We start from the raw sequence: 17,416 nt of genomic DNA, 5'->3' as shown, positions 1-17,416 counted from the left end.
ATCCAGCTTCACCTCGAGCTACTCCTTAACTTCAGCAGTGCTGTCTGAAGAAGATCCTTTGGCGTCTTCAGCTGCTCTTTTACTTTCTTCTTGATTGAGATTTTCATTTTCGGACCTGGTCCCATTAGGGACAGAGTTTTCACCGTTTACAAGCCCGTTCTCTGTGGCCTGTGCTTTGCTGATGGCCTCTCTGATGTTCAAAGCATCCTGCACTCCAGCCTCCTCCTCGAGGTTTCTCAAGACCAGGGGGAGCCTCGAGTCCCCCACGCTGCTCTCCAACAGCCCAAGGTTACCCTCTTCATATTTGGGAAGCGGAGCCTTTTCCTCCATCTGCTGGCGGTAGAATTCCCGGTTGACAGCTGCACTCTTTACTGCTTTTTCCAAAATCTCTTTCTCACCTAAGCGCAATTTGATGGCCATTTTTGCACGAACAGAAAGATCCTGGTTTTTCAAGACGGATTTATCTTCCTGGAAAACAAAAAAGAGCAAAATTAATTACAAGAAGTCTAAATCAGCAAAACTATAGAGACAGAGGGCACCACGGCTGTGGCTGGGGACATGAGGGAATTTTTTGGGGTGACAGGAGGTTCTAACACTTGACTGGGCAGGTGGTCACATGACCAGACACTCACATCAAAATGTATGCTTCAGAAGTGTGCCTTTTATTGTATATAAATTATATCTCAATGAAACTGTTACAAAACCAGAAAGAAGAGCCTAAATCAAACAGTGCTACCCCATCTGTCAGGGAACTTCACTGATTTAAAACTCATCCTGTCCATCTTGGGCACTGATGTAGCCCCAGGGCAGCACGTGGGTGAATGGCAACAGTGAAGGAACGAATGAATGAGAAAGACGTATTTGAAGTTGGTGACTCAATAGTGAACTTAAAAAGCACAAATGAAAACGTTTGTGAAGTCATGTGAATTAGAAATTATAAAAAAGTATTAAATACTTTAAAAAATATATCTTCTAATAATGCCTAAATATGATTTTTTTTGTTAAACAAATGGAAAATTTCAAATGCAATCATTTTGCTAAACTATTAGAGTAGTTTAGAATTAACAAGAAATCTCTCATTAAACATCTCTTTTTTTTTGAGACGAGTCTTGCTCTGTCGCCCAGGCTGGAATGCAGTGGCGAGATCTCGGTTCACTGCAACCTCCGCCTCCTGGGTTCAAGCGATGCTGCTGCCTCAGCCTCCCGAGTAGCTGGGATTACAGACCACGCCCAGCTAATTTTTGTATTTTTAGTAGGGATGGGGTTTCACCAAGTTGGCCAGGCCTGTCTTGAACTTCTGACCTCGTGATCTGCCCTCCTCGGCCTCCCAAAGTGCTGGGATTACAGGCGCTCTGAGCCACCGCACCAAGTCTCATTAAACATCTTAACAACACAACAAAGTTCAAATCCTCATTAATTTAGTCTAATTACCTCAATAGTTGTTTTGTATGTTTTTAAAAGAAGTGAGGCTCTATCTTCAAGAAACGTCCAAAGTTTGACCTCGTTGTCCCAGCTAACAGGAAATTCCGAGTTCCCCAAGGTGAAGATTCTATCAATAGCGCTGTCTCCCAGTAAGTGTTCTTTCAGTTCTTCTACAAGAAATACAAATGGCAATGCTAGGAGGAAAACACAGCACTCCTTCTCATTTGAACAAGCAATCCACCTTAGAAAATATTGTTTCCAACAATGTCATTTTCCCACAGTAAAAGCTGTCCCTGTGCAATGGGCCAGGACACTCCTAGATTCCCCAAAGTAGAGCAGAGCTAAATTTTGGGGAGCAACACCAGGTCAGGCCTTCTTCATTTGGAGTCCAGATCAAGCCTTGGTAGCACTCCATTTTTCACTGTTTCTATGAGGGACACTGAGAGCCTTTAGACAGTTTCACAAGATACTTTTTAAAGACAGTCGACAGCCATGGACTCCCTATTTTGACAATACCCTTTTTGCTAGCCATAAGCTCAGTAACATCAACCCAGTCAAAAAGGACATTTAGGTGGACAATGTAAACAGTGAAAGGAACTAGAGCCACAACAATCCTGTGAGCCCATAACTGTAAATATGATTGGCACTTATTCTCGTAGGTGACCTGACCAAGCTATTTAAGCCATTTTTGTAACAAGCCACAAACTGAAAGAAACAAGAGCCTCAATCAAACAGTGCTACCATCAGGAGCACTATGAAAATCTGGGTTAACGGGCTGGGCGCGGTGGCTCACGCCTGTAATCCCAGCACTTCGGGAAGCCAAGGTGGGTGGATCACTTGAGCCCAGGCGTTTGAGACCAACCTGGGCAATGTGGCGAAATCCCATCTCTACAAAAAATACAAAAATGAGGCAGGTGTGGTGGCGCACACCTGTAGTCCCAGCTACTCAAGAGGCTGAGGTGGTGGATGCCTCCAACCCAGGAGGTGGTGACTGCAGTGAGCACTGCACTCCAGCCTGGGAAACCGAGCGAGACCCTGTCTCAAAAAAAAAAAAATCTTAGTTAATGAAAAATATGCCCATCTCTCTCACTTGTCAGGAATTTACATAGGAATTACAAATACACACAAGTGAACATCTCAATTATCTCCAAATATATTTAAGAAGAGGAAAGAATTCAGCAACTGCTCTTAGCATTTTATCTCCCGGCACATTATCTCCAAAACCAAAACAAGCCGATCCTATTCATGCTCAAGAAACAGACCCATGCTTCTTATGCGATTAGGAGACAGTGTCTCTTTCAGAGCAAAATGCCTCGCAGCTGTCACTATTTACAATTCAAACTGAAGAACTGCTGCCAGCAAACCAAACTTTTATTAGTATTAGTTAGAGTAATTCAAAGACCCAGCAATTGTCTTGACATGACAAATTGCCTATGACTAGAGAGAAACTAAAGAGAATCAACAGACCTAAAAGGATTCCAGCAGTTTTAAGAAAACAGGCTATCTAATGTTCAAAAAAGAAGTTTATTAACTTGTATTTGTTAGTGAAGACCATGATGAAATTCAGGATTTTTAGTTTTGAGTCTTCATTTTATATTCTTTGTATACAACACGGAAGTTCTGGCTTTTTTTAAGCTTTCTTAGTGGTTGAAAGTGCTTTTCAAAGGCCCCCAATATGAAGGTTACTGTTTCCTTCCTTCATCTCCTCTCTCAATCTGCCCAAGTCGCACTCTGCAACGATGGAAGCTGCAGGTGTGCAGCAGAGCTTTCCCTCCGCTCGTTTTTTAAAAGTGAAACTGGACTCATTTCACATTCCTGGAGAAATAAAGCCTACAAAAGGGGGAGTAAGACAATGTAGCATGTGGCCTGCCTGGAGAGCAGGAGCTGACCGGGAGCTCCTGCAGCAAGAACCCTCCTGAGCTTGCCTCCAGCACACAGGGCCTGCAAATTATCCCTGCCCCTCATTCTGGCCACCATGGTGTATGCTCACTCCAGAGAGCAAAGAGCCCAGTGCCCTCCACCCTCTCCCTGGCTCCTGCTCAAGCTCCTCCCTCTGCTAAAGGTCTTCAGCTACACCCCTCACCTCCTGCTCTACCATGTCCGAACCATCACTGAGCTCCAGGGTTTAACTCAAATGTCTTTCCTCCAGACCCCTAGAGTACTAACACTTTTTTCCATGTACTATGTTATTCTTGAACCAGTAAGAGCAACGTGGGATGTCTGCGCATGGGCTCTGGAGTTAACAGAGCTGGGTTCTAAGTCAGGGTCATTACTTGCTTACTGAGCAACCTTGGCCAAGTTACTTATCCTCTGGGTTTTTTGTTTGTTTGTTTTTAGACAGGGTCTTGCTCTGTTGCCCAGGCTGGGGTGCAGTGGCAAGATCACGGCTCACTGTAGCCTCAAGCTTCCAGGCTCAATCAATCCTCCCACTTCCCAAAGTGCTGGGATTACAGTCATGAGCCATAGCATTCAGCCAACTTTATTCTCTTTTTTTTCCCCCCCTAGCCGGGTCTTACTCAGCCTTTACCTCCCAGGCTCAAACAATCCTCCTACCTCAGCCTCCTGAGTAGCTGGGACTAGAGGCTTGTGCTACCACGCCCAGCTAATACTTATCCTCTTTGAAGTGGAATCTCTACATCAGTAAAATGGGAACACTTATCAATCAAGGCTGATGGGATTAAAATTAAGCATGTACCACATTTAGCATCATACCTGGCACACAGTGAATGCTTCACAAATTCTAGGAATATCATCACCATCACCTCTCTTAATTATAAATTCCTTGAGTATATGAACTGCAACATTTAATTTTGTATCCACATATAAGCAAGAAAAGCTCACAGTTAACTCCTTAACTCGTGTTCATTAAATTGAATTGATGAACCATTACCAAAGTACAAAAAGCACCAACACTCCCACTTGAATAACTGTAAATCTGGGCGATAGGGTTGCTTATAAGGAACAATGACTGTATCTCAGTTTGGGTTCTGCGGTTGGTGTGTGAACTGCCTCTCTCTGTTTTGGAACTAGGTTTTTTCTGCCTCCAGCATGACGTCAAGCCCTCGACTTGTGCAGCACTGCTCCCTGGATCCAGACATTAAAACCAAAGCCAGTGACCGCTGAGCACAGCAGCTTCCCCTGCATGGGCCACGACTGCTTCCTCCGACCAAGGAAGTGCTTGGGCAGCTTCCATCCAGAACACTTTTTTGTCTGTTCACTCAGTCAAACACTCATTTACTCATTCCTACTCAGTCTGTTCAGCACAGGATTTAAGGCAGTTTACAACAGTAACACACACACACACACACACACACACACACACACACTTAAAAATGAAACCTCAGGACCAGGAAATTTGTAAGATACATCTTAGTATGAAAAATAAAAACACAACCATGAGAGGTCAAATGTCAGTATAAGAAACCCCAAATGACTTGTTTTAAGCAAATGCAAAAGTAGATGCTCAATACATATACTTAACTCTTTCTGGGCCTGAAATAAGAGGCTGTAGCCAGGAACATTTTGTGTTCTACGCAGATTCTGTTTGCAATGTTATTTACTCTAACAGGATGCTTGGCATTAAAATGCTTGCTGGCAATTTCAGATTTAGAATGCAGAGTAGGTTAACAAATAAAGTCCTACGGTCCACGTATGCCACAGCTGACTACACAACATCACAGGATCAACTGATCCTGAACTGCTCTATCTAAGTGAAAAAGACTAGTGCCCTGTGAGTGAAATGAGGCTCTGTCAGGCTACAAATGTAGAATTTTGATATATTTACCTGATCCAAGATGCTTTAAGTTTTCCTCAAATGCAGTTGAGAATTATTTGCATATTACAAATTAATATTGACAACACATTGAGGATTTAATAAAACATTTCTAGGGTAAAACAAATCAATTTCTTCTTTCTCCAGTATTGCCATCTTGCCTCTTCCCAAAAGTATTGTAGTTTTAATCCACTTTACCTATAATCCGAACCCCTATGCTTTACACTTCCATGATTTAAAAATAAAAAAGTCAACATCTCTTTTTTCCTGAAATGACGTACCTTCAGTCATGCAGAATACTCGGAGAAAAGCCAAAAGCTGAGCAGAGATGGGCGGCTCCGTAAAATGCAACGCAAAGACGCTGGAACTGACAAAGCAGAAAGCAGCATCAGTCACCCTGCTGCGGCTACCCACCTGCTCCAAAGTGAGATCCCTACAGTCTACAGCACGTGTGGCTGTCCTCAAGGAGAGCCGAGCTGGAAGATCCCAGCTCCTCATCTGAACTGTGAGCATGATTTTCAGCCCTTGCAAAAGGCCACAGGCTGGGGCGGATGGAAGTGGACATCCAGAATTGGAGTCCATCCTCGCCAGCTTTTCCGAGAGCCTGACAGCTGTAATCTCGGGTTGCACACAACACATTCAAAACATTAAACGTACACATGGTTTTTTAAAAGTGTTAACAATAATTTATGTTGAGTTCACACTTTAAATCATTAATCAAATATTGACAAGTTCAATAAAAAAAGGTCTGGATAATCCATTTTCATTAAGAATGGTTCCTCCATTCCCTGGAGAACTAATGAATCATAATTCCTGTCTTCTTTATCATTTTATGCCTCAAATGCAAGAAAATCTTAAGGAATTTAACTAGAAATTCTTGAAATCACTGAGGATCATGACTTCATTACAGAAACTAATGGTAGCAAAGAATTAAATGAAACAAATTGATCCAGGCCATTAACCTTTTCAAGGTGAAAGACATGAACGATACGAAAGTACTTATTTAACTTAATGAGGATTTCAGGCCATATCCCTCAGAACTGACTGTGAATGCGCCCAACGACACAATTATGTTTATCTGAAAACGCTGGTAAGTCACCGAGCGTCGCCATGGCTTAAATTTGCTGTGCCACAGGGATAAACGGATTAAGACAAACTACTGGAGAGAAGTTTTATTAACACACCAATTAAACACTATGCAACTGGAAATAGTTCAAGCACTGCAGGAAAGGGCCAACCAATGGTTTTCTACGTACGTGGGGATGCCGGCACGAGCCAAGACCTCGGCCTTCATGGCGTAGAGTCTGTCACTTTTACTCACTCCAAGCTTTATTTTCACTCTGTCGTGGGAGTTATTGTCAAAGAAAAAACCACTGTGGATCACAAACTCTGCATTGGATCGAGTGCCATAAAAAATGTAAATCTGAGATGCAGTAAAGAAAAAAGAAAAGGGCATGAGACAAACTTGGCGTGTATTCTTAACACAGGGCAGGGCAAAGGCTTAGTGCTCATATATTTAATGCTACTTTACATTAATGACACGAAATAGCTGAAAGTATTGATACACCTGTTTGGCACAGGTTGCAAGGGTGACGCCGTGCAATTTTCCCAACTTCCCAAACCGTCTGAGACCAAGCACCCACTTCCACCACCGCGTGGAGAGGCGAGACCAGGAGAAAGCACCACCAAAGGCCTTACTACTACTCAAAGGACCCCAGGTGCCTGGGGTCACCAGGCCTCTATTATAATCCTCTTCTTTCAAAGCACAGCAAAGCTATTTCTGGAAGACTGCATTTTAAAATTCACCAAGTTCTTCCCATCCTTTTAATACAGCAGGGTCTTTTCTGGAACTGTAAAGCAGTATCTGTCAGAAACTTATTTCTAGATCCTGTGGCAATTAATCCTGCACCTAGCAGGTGGGTTTATAAACTTTTCTAAAGAAGGAACAGATCAGTACTTTGCTAGACAAATATTTTTCATTTTGTCTCAACTGGAATGTCAATTACGGATGTGAGTTCCATGTCTGTACTGTCTGCTTGGGTGTAGACTGATAGAATGTGGGAATTTATAGACACATATTTTCAAACTCACCCAAAGGCTTACCCCTCCTCCCACCCAAACTACTAGATTAAAAAATCTGAGATTAAAGTGAAAGTGTAAGACAACAGATTCCCTTGCTTTTGCCCCTTAAATACTCTTATAAAGAAGAAAAAATAAATCAGTAGAAAAAATAAAGGCAACACAGTTTATGAAATTTTAAAAATTGTTTTAGTGTCATAACACACTTTATTTTTAGTTAACAGTGTTATAAATATTTACAAATATTAGGCCAATTGTGCCAATAACTGTGTTTAAATACTTTTCTCTGTGGACCCAAAGCACAATGCAGAGCACAACAAGTGAGTGAAGCACAAGTGAACATGTGTACTACGGGTTCAGGTCTCAAGATGCATTCCAGAAAAACAATCCTCAATTTGAATTCCACATTTTTTTTCCTAAGTTCCTTTTTAAGACTACCAACACAGTGTTAACTTAGTGCCCAATGGCTGATTCACATTTTGTGAGATGCCACGAGACCCACCTGCTCTCCAGCCCGGAAATCCTGCAGAGCCACACACTCACAGCGGTCATCTTCCAGGTTGTAACCGGTAGTGATCTAGCCCCGGGAGAAGGAAGGAAATGATGGTGAGGCAAACACCTGCACATTTCACTTAATCATGAACTGGTTTCTGGCAAACACATGCACATTTCACTTAATCATGAACTTGTTTCTGGCAATCAGAGGAGAAAGGGGATCCAAAGGTACCCAAAAGGGTGCATCTGAGTGCTTTGGAAAATGGGGCAAAGAACTGCTTGAGCACTGAGGTTAACTCTAGTTACATCAGAGATGATTATGCAAAATTACACACCTGAAATAAAGGAAGTACGGTTGGATAAAGAGACTGTAGTATCACTTGCTGGACTCAACAAAACACAATCGCCTCTGGGCCTCCCTGGCAGCAGTGAGGGCAGTAAGCCCACAGGCCACGCCTCCCACAGGCGCACCTAAGCCTCCTTTCAGTTCACTGATGACCTGCACTACCCTCATTTGTTTGCAAGTATTATCTTTATGTAATGTTTGGCCATTAAGAAACCAAAGTGGGTTTTCCATTGGATAAAGAATCAGGGAAAACAAAAGCTCTATTTCTGAATTATGGATATATGATCTGAATTAAAGAAATTAAAACTTTCAAGCATGCAAAGGCAAAATAAAATAACTTTGTTGTTTCTTATTCCCTCTATTTCCGCTGAGAAATATAATGTGAGAGTTTCTAGGTCCATTAGAAATAAACATAGAAAACCCTCTCACTACACCCCAAAACTGCGTCTCCTTCTAAGCTCTCCTATCGTAGTGAAGGTCAGCCAATGTCATGGCCTCTGGACACAAGTTACAAGGAAACCCTCACATCTCACCTGGTCAGCATTTCATCTAGTAAATACTACCATTTGGATGACTTTCTTCCTCATTCCTCTGCGTGGCTAGAGTCCTTATTCCTTCTCGCCTAGCTTGTTTTTTGCAAAAACCTTCCAACTTTTGGGACCTAGTCTCAAAATCCAATACTGTCCTTCCGGAGTTGCTAATTGTACGATGTCACTCTCCTGTTCAAAATCTTCCTATGATTCCGCTCTACCTTCGGAATAAACCCCAAGTTCCTGAGCACGGCCGAATACGGAGGCAGCTCACGCTTCCCTCCAGCTTCAGGAACTGCCACCCACCTGCCGCCCCAGTTCCCTCCAGCCTGACAGTTCCTTCTACTCCTGTTGTGGCCTGGCTTCTCGGGGAACCCCTCCTCACCCCACCCTCCTGCGCACTCCCACAGCCCAGTCCTTACACCCTCCAGCCCAAGTCATGTCATCTGTGCACCTGTCTCCCCATCAGTCAGACTTGAAAGCCAGAGCCCCTTGTTGATCTCTGTGTCCCGAGTGCTCAGCACACAGAACCTAAAACCTGAAGTGGCCTTTGGGAATATTCACGTGATGCATGAACCCCCAGGGGAATGGAAAGGGTCCCCAGCTTCTATTAAAAGCTCCTTCTCAGAGTCCTGTCTTTTAGAGCAGTGCCCAATCTCTTAGATTGTCTCCTGATGGTCACTGATTACTTTTTGACCTACTCACTTTTTTTTTTTTTTTTTTTTTTGAGACGGAGTCTCGCTCTGTCGCCCAGGCTGGAGTGCAGTGGCCAGATCTCAGCTCACTGCAAGCTCCGCCTCCCGCCATTCTCCTGCCTCAGTCTCCGAGTAGCTGGGACTACAGGTGCCCGCCACCTCGCCTGGCTAGTTTTTTGTATTTTTTTTTTTAGTAGAGACGGGGTTTCACCGTGTTAGCCAGGATGGTCTCGGCCTCCCAAAGAACTGGGATTACAGGCTTGAGCCATTGCGCCCGGCCTGACCTACTCATTTTATCCTGGAGAATCAAAGACTCACAGCAGCCACAAGTGCTCCTTGCTAATAAGGCATCAACAGCTTGGATTCAAAAGATGACTTTTGAGTCTAGGGAATGGCATTTTGGGATGGAAGGCCATATAACACGAATCTTTAAACTCAATATCCCAAGAATAAATATGGTTTATTAACCTTATGTCTAAGAGTCCTTCAAGGTTCTGATCTGCAAAGACCAATGAGAAATAGGCAGCAATGAGAAATAAACGAAGCCAAGTATTCTAGAACATTTCACTCGCAGAACATTTTAAACACTTCAATTGTATTAAAATCAACTCCAGGAAGTTCCTGCCCAACACTGGATGTACTTTTCTGACCCCAAAACATCACCTTGACAACAAAGTGGAATGAGAAACTGCCCATATGGGAAACTCCCAGGAGGGAATCCAGGCACTCCAGGGTGCTGGCGGTACAGGTACACAGGGACCTGCCAGCAGCACAAACAGGAGGAAAGTTAGAGGAAGGAAGAGAAAATTGAGGGAGATTGTGGAGAAAGGATTATGGGTGTTTAAGGGTATTTTACAGATTATTTCCCACTCTCGGCAGACGTCAAGCTCCAAGATATGGCTTAACATGTCCACAGCAACCCTGACAGGCAAACAGGCTGGATCCCGCCCCAGTCTGTAGCCCTTTCTCAGCAAGGGTCAGAACGTTTGGAGGCTGAGTGTCTAACTGCTTTGTGTGGCACTGCCAAACACTTCCTCTAGGATGGTATCAAAGTGTGTCTCAATGCAAAGAACCGCAGGCGGAAGCACAGGCCTCGCCTTTCCTTTGCGTGAAGCCAGGTTTCTAGAGGACTCTCTCAGAGCAGAGCCCTCCCAGGGCGGGCCTGCAGAGGGGTCTTCCAAGGCTGTTAGGACCCCACTGCTCAGCAAGGGCCTTCTGGCAGGAGCCCCAGGAACTTCCCACCTACGCCCAGAAATCTGCAGCCACTGACCAGGTCTGACTTGAAGCCCGACTAGGAAGGGAGGGTTTGGGAGGGCCAGGGCTGGTGCAGGGGCAGCCTCCTGACGTCAAGCAAGGACAGGGTCCTTCCACCTCCTTCTTGCCCAGCTCCACGTGCCGCTTCCTGCCTCCCACACTGCCAGCTAACTTCCCTTCTACAAATATTGAGTGTCATCCTATGCCAGGCCCTAACCTAGGCAACTGAAAAATGGCATGAAAAATCTCAGTCCCTACCCATAGGGACATCTAGTGGGAAAGAGACATAGGGAGAAAAAAATTTATGTATATACGTATATATAAAAGCACGTGGAACTGAGAATAGCCCCACAGGAGCCTCAAGTGTGCCCAGGGGAGGTGAGCGGGTGGCAGCCGGAGTTTGTTGGCAATGCTGGAGGAGGAACCCAGCAGGGAGTGGAAGCCTCCAGCAGCTCCACGGAGCCCTACTCCCTGAAAGCCACCTCCTGCCTGCGGCGCACACCACTCACGTCTATGGCTGGTTTGGTAACTCGACGGCACACTTGGTGCACAGCTGTATTCTATTTTCCATATTAAAAGTAACATAGGAGGAGGAGCATGATATACACACACATACATTCCTAAGCTGGGAACAGAGGGAAGATCTGTAGATCATTTACATTTTCTTTTCTGTGTTTTTCAAATTTTCTTCAACAAATATGTATTATATTGATTTCATGGTGGAAGGGGGAAAAAGTAATACAGGGTCATCAAATAAAATTTGGAAAATATTTTTAAAAAACAAAGAAAAAACAGATCACAATCACGTTAACATTTTGGTTTATTTCTTTCTGATCTTTTTGCCTAGGCGTGGGGTTTTCACACTCATTTATTCACCACTCATGAATTCATTAAAAAAATACCAGGCACAGGGATATAGCAACGAACAAAACAGACCCTCCCCCAAAATCACCTGCGTTCATGGCTCTTCCATTCTAATGGGAGGCAGGGGGTGAACCAACAATAGTTTGTTTAAAAGGCAGAAACAGAGGATCTGGACAACAGAGGGAAACGCAACAGGACAGGGCAGCCGGGTGGGTGGGCTGGAGGCGCAGTCATTCTACACAGGGTGCTCAGGGCAGCCACGCTACAGGAGGTCTACGAGCGAGTCCCATAAGTGCCTAAGGAATGGGGGGTTTTAGGCAGAAGTGACAGCAAGAGCGAAGGAATCTGCTGGTGTCTGAGGAACAGCGGGGAACCAGAGGTGAGTCAGACCTGTGTGCACGGAGGGTGTGGGGGGACAGGCTGTTGGGAGAGACTTGTCTGCTATTGTAAAAATGGACTTTTGAGACTGTCAGACTCATCTAAATCTAAATGTTTTAGATTTTCTTTTCAATATACAAACAGAAGGACCTTGAAAAAGAACTTCCCTCCGTTGTGCTTGGATTTCCAGCTGCCCTTTCATCCCACCTGGTAGAGTCGCAGATCCAAATGCAAGCGCTGATTATTCCAACATATTCTCTGTAAGGGAACTAATACCACTGTCTATCAGTCACTTAGAAGTGTCCTTCTCATATCAACCGAAAAACCCTCAACAAAGGAAACCTGCTGCTTACATTAAGTTTGAACAAATCATGCAAGATATAAAGATACGTTGTTTCTTCCAGCTTAGTACCATACCTTATAACCCTTTCTACATTTATTTCTCTGAGTGGCTAGGAAATTAGTTCATATTCACCAGAATCTCTAGCCTAGGTGTTCATCCAGCCCCTTACTTTCTTTAGCATTTCCTTGCTGTCACTGGTTTGGAATTACTGTTACTGACTTGATTCTTCTGTTTCTACTACCATAATCAGGTTTTTGGGATATTGTTAGAAGCAGACAGCGTTGCTGGGTTACAAATTCTACCTACTCCCTGAGTGATAGTCAGGGTAGACTGACAATAAGATGATGATCGTCAGGATAGACGCACACAAAAAAGAAAATCTCTTGTCTTAAAAGGCGAGCCTTGATTTCAAGACTTTATTTTTAAAAAGACATTAACTGTAACACGTATCATATACAACTCTGTAGCGTTAAAATAGAATTTCTCAAATTCTACCCCAGAAAATTTCCCATGAAGTCTTATAATTACAATGGGAAACAGTTCAGCAAGAGTGCAGAGTGCAGAATGTCAGGAACATAACCACTGTAAGACAAAGTGCCAGCATCCTGAATAAACCTTCTACAGGTTAGCACTGCTTCTGCCAGGACTGTGGCAGGTTAAAAAGTACGTAAGTCGTATTAGGGAAAATACAGCATTGGTTGTCATTAATTTATTACTTTTATTTTGAGATAAACTAACCTTTTTTTTTTTTTTTTTTTTTTTTAACATTTGGTAGGGGAAAAGGAATTGTTTTATCCTATTTACATGGAAGCCAAATAAAAATCAATGTGCAGACGAGTGTGTGAGGTGCCAATGGATGGAAGCTTTGCTAGGGACCACGGTGGCCTGGTGGTGGTCTCAGTGCCACCAGGTGGGCCATGAGGCTGGGGGTAGGGCACTGCTCACCTTACTACAGAGGCTCCTGTGTTAATTCTTTTTGTTTAGAGTAAAACCAAGCATTAATGCTTTAATTTTATTAAAAAGAACTCTAATAATCAATTGAGTTTGAGAAAAAATGATCCAATTCAAAAAAAGAAAAAGAAAAATACTACAGTCAGGTATTAAAAGCTATTTGAAGATTTTTTAAATTTCAAGCTTATGATCAATTAAAAATACCTCTGAAGAAAAAGAAAACAAAAAATGTAAAAGTATATTCAATGAAAATAAGTTATAAAACACGCTATTATGTCTTAGTATTTATTACTAATTAAATTAAGCATATCTAAAGGTAAAAATGTAATTACAAAAGTGGAACTATTCTTTCTTGCCACAATTTAAATACTTTTAAGATTCAAGAGCATACTTGTTGCTAGACCTTCCCAAATTAGCACTAGGATATTCTGCCTTCAGTGTCTGGCGCACACTACGTGTGTTCTGGCCATTCTGGGGAATTCAATGTGAAATAATCATTCATGGCATTTCTTTATTCTATTTATAATACTGCTAATCACAAGGAAAGCTGACAGAGAAAAGATGAACATAAAACCTAATCAAACAGTATACTAGTATAAAGTATGATATTTCAAAATGATCCGAAATGTATCATATTTCTGCCTACTAATATCAGGACATCTTTATCAGACAACTCTCTCACAGAGCACAGAGCGCTTCACCCATGCTGCTGCCTGGAATTCGAAGAATGTGGAGAAACAGAGCCAGCCTCCTCCTCTTCCCAGCTGTGGGAAACCATAATAATACAATTTCCTCCTCCCCAGGCTTCCCAGGTGTGATGATGCCAGCTGACTCCTGCATTCAAAGGCAAGGAGCCGAAGGCACCAGCCCCTCCTCCCACCCCACAGGCCCTGTAACAAAAACAGGTTCATAAACATGGTCAGGGGAAGGGACAGGGACGAGAAAGAATCAAAAGTACAGAACTGGAAACAAGACAGTCAGCAAAGAAGACACAAAAGGAAAAATGAGAAATACGATTTTTTCCCCCAATAAATGAGCATTTTAAAGAGAATAAGTAAAAAGAAACTTTGGTTAGTCTGTGGTACAATAAGATAAGAAAATGAATGCTGAGGCTGGAATTATGGCTTAGCAAATACACGTAGTTCACTGCGGCTTTTGAAAATGGTATAAGATTCAAGCTCCCAGTTTTCCGTATTAGTCAATGCAGTAAAAGAAAAATACCAGCTTCTATTTGTGGGCGGTGGGGAGGAGTGGCCGGTTTGGTTTTGTTTGTTCCTTTTGAAGGGAGGCAGCAGGGGGGAGTACGATGGGTAGGTGGAATAACAGCCCCCTCCCAAAGCTTAGCAACAACAGCCTCCCAGATTCAACACAACACAGGAGAAGAGGTCGTTACCAGGCCGTTGGTGTGGTTACACATGTCCCATAAAGGAATCAGAGCCAGGGTCACCCGGGAACCATCCTCTGTGGGAATTTGGTTTTGCCTCGTCATAACAGAAGAGACTGCCCACCTATAACAAGACAAATGGTGATTTAAGGTTGGAACATTTAAAAGCCAATTGCAGTAAGAAATAACATAACCAAAAATTTAGGTCTGACCTCTTACAAACGTACAAAGTCTTTTCCTAAGTAACAAAGGTGATGTTTGGTCTTCATCATTATTTAAAAACAAACCCAGGGTTTTAAAAAGAGCCAGGGGAAATGCAGGACTGAGTGCTTAAGGGAGACTGTTCCCAAGAGGCAGAGCCGGAAAGAGGGCTTTGCGCAGGGCTCAGGCCCCTTCCTGGGTCTTCATGACTCACAAAACCTACTCCCCTACACCCCCCAACCCAACCCGCTTTTGCCCAAATGCTGACTCTGCACCTATTTTAAGCCTCATTGAAAAGCAAACCATAAAACTCCTTTCTGATCAGAAATCCTCTATGAATTGTAAGAAATGTAAAACGTGACTTTTTTATTACACTGTGCAGTGAATTAAATCTCTCCGTTCAAAAAAAGTCCCCATTTTACACTAACAGAGTCTTTTTTAAATAAGAAAAGAAAAATCCATAGGACCACCCTACACTAATGTTAATCTCAAGTAGCATTTGGCTACCTCAGCTAATCCCCTGCCATGACAGGTTAATGGCAATTTCTATGTGGCTATGAAAATGCCGATACTCATCCAAGCTGCTCATGATAACTTCTGAAAGAGGAGCTCTGTTCGGATGCTTTAATGGTCACAGCAGGTCACTTCTCACTGAAGCCTTTCCCTCCCTTCCAGGATCCCACTTCACTGAGAAACCACCCCCAACACACAGGCACACACACAGCCCACACCAACCTGTAGTCTTCATAAGTGAAAGAATCCTTCAAGGGCAGTTTGTTGGCATGAGGATGGGTCTGGGAATTAGAAGTTTTAGAAAGCAGAGGTGAAAAGAGAAAAAGGGAAAACAGAAATCAGTCAGCGGAATTTCATTATTTAGCTGCCTAACAGATCCTAACAAGAGCCAAATGAAGCAGGCGGCGTCCAGCCGCGCTACAGAGGGATCATCGCACTGTTATGCTCTCATACATCACTGTCAACTTAATTTGTTGTGCCCAGCAGCCGCCATAAATCTGCTTCTTCATATTTCGATACCAGCACCCACGGACACCGCGCAAAACACAATTTAAGGTGGACCGACTTTACAAAAGGCAGGCACACCCACGCGATGAGCACTGGATTTAAGCAGAAACGCGAAGCCGCCCAAGCCAGGTCCGTCCTGGCCCCGCTCTGTACCTCATGCCATGATGTACCACACAGGCCTTCTGAGAGGGTTCAAATCCCATGTCAACAAAAGGAACAATTAAAGGCACTCTAATCAGTTGGAAGCTCTTTCATTTCTCTCTGACTTAAGTCATTTGATGGGAATCAACTTGGTGTTTGCACATGAATCATATACACGGCAAATGCGGATCAAGCACGGAAAATCAGGAGAAGTGCAGGTTTGTGAGATTATAAAATAAACTTCACAAACACACAGGATAACGACAACAGATCAGCATATTTAAATTTTACTTTTTTCCTGGACAAGAGAATATTTGGTAAAAATACTAAAACTTCACTTTTAAGAGAAATTATATAGATTTCATATTCTCTCTTTACCATGTCCCCCACCTTAGGCCTTTCAAGCACTTAAAAACTTTGTCTCAATTAAGAAATTAAAAGCTGTAACAGTATAATTTTAATCTTCAGTTTCAATTACAGTCTGATAGATTGTAGTAAGTGATCAAACGAACAAATGGTTATTTCTGAGATACAAATGAAATCCTGCTGAAGCCGGGTCTCCGCACCACTGTTAATGCAGGAAGCTCCATGTAGCCTGCAGTTTTCACTCCTGATGCATTGGCATCACAAGTGCACTGTAATTTATCATCGCTCACTGTAATGTACTCGCTGGCACCCTACACAGGACAGTAGGGGATGAGGTAAAAGTAGCTAAAACCGTAAATCAATTAGAAAACAAAAGCTTGTGCTCAGTGCACAATTTTAGGCAAATTATGTATTACAAAAGGCTGCCAATTGGGTGTTAGCTCCCAGGTGCCCGTCTCTCCCCCTTGAGTCTTTTAGCCCAGTTTTAACCCTTTGGAAGAAATGTCAAAATATAAAAATATATTCACATAATTATTTTTTTTTTTTTTGAGATGGAGTCTCGCTCTGTTGCCCAGACTGGAGTGCAGTGGCGCCATCTCAGCTCACTGCAACCTCAGCCTCCTGGGTTCAATGGATTCTCCTGCCTCAGCCTCCCGAGTAGCTGGAACTATAAGCGTGTGCCACCACACCCAGCTAATTTTGTGTGTGTGTGTGTGTGTGTGTGTGTGTGTTTTTAGTAAAGACGAGGTTTCACCATATTGGTCAAGCTGCTCTCGAACTCCTGACCTCGTGATCCTCTCGCCTTGGCATTCCAAAGAGCTGAGATTACAGGCATGAGCCACCATGCCAAGCCGGCTATTCACATAATTTTTAAAATGTGTTCTGTGATAAAAAATGAAATTAATACAGGCATATTGTAAGTCAACATATAAAATAACATACTGTCCAGGGGCATTTTCTAGCTGATACAGGAAGATGGGGAAATCCTACGGCGGGAGGGGGCTGGGAGGATCACCAACTTGGTGAAGACAGGTGAGAATCCTACAGGATTGAAGCTTCTCACTCCCTTTTCTTTTTTTTTTTTTTAAATTTTATTTATTATTATTATACTTTAAGTTCTAGGGTACATGTGCATAACGTGCAGGTTTGTTACATATGTATACTTGTGCCATGTT

At 43.1% G+C, this 17,416-nt stretch overlaps 1 protein-coding gene across 1 annotated transcript in view; it reads right to left on the bottom strand.

Annotated features, from left to right (window-relative positions):
* The window catches only part of SETD3 (SET domain containing 3), a 90,805-nt gene continuing 73,389 nt past the window's right edge, over positions 1-17,416 (bottom strand). The window contains exons 7-13 of the mRNA XM_011991651.1: positions 15,450-15,508; positions 14,523-14,637; positions 7,776-7,850; positions 6,451-6,617; positions 5,476-5,561; positions 1,432-1,592; positions 1-468 (exon numbers count right to left, since the gene is read on the bottom strand). Coding sequence (XP_011847041.1) covers positions 19-468; positions 1,432-1,592; positions 5,476-5,561; positions 6,451-6,617; positions 7,776-7,850; positions 14,523-14,637; positions 15,450-15,508 — 1,113 coding nt within the window. The 3' untranslated portion in view covers positions 1-18. The remainder of the gene's footprint in view (positions 469-1,431; positions 1,593-5,475; positions 5,562-6,450; positions 6,618-7,775; positions 7,851-14,522; positions 14,638-15,449; positions 15,509-17,416) is intronic.

This window comes from Mandrillus leucophaeus, unplaced genomic scaffold (assembly GCF_000951045.1).
Source record: "Mandrillus leucophaeus isolate KB7577 unplaced genomic scaffold, Mleu.le_1.0 Scaffold4, whole genome shotgun sequence".
NCBI classification, from domain to species: Eukaryota; Metazoa; Chordata; class Mammalia; order Primates; family Cercopithecidae; genus Mandrillus; species Mandrillus leucophaeus.
This window is presented reverse-complemented; position numbering and strand designations above follow the sequence as displayed.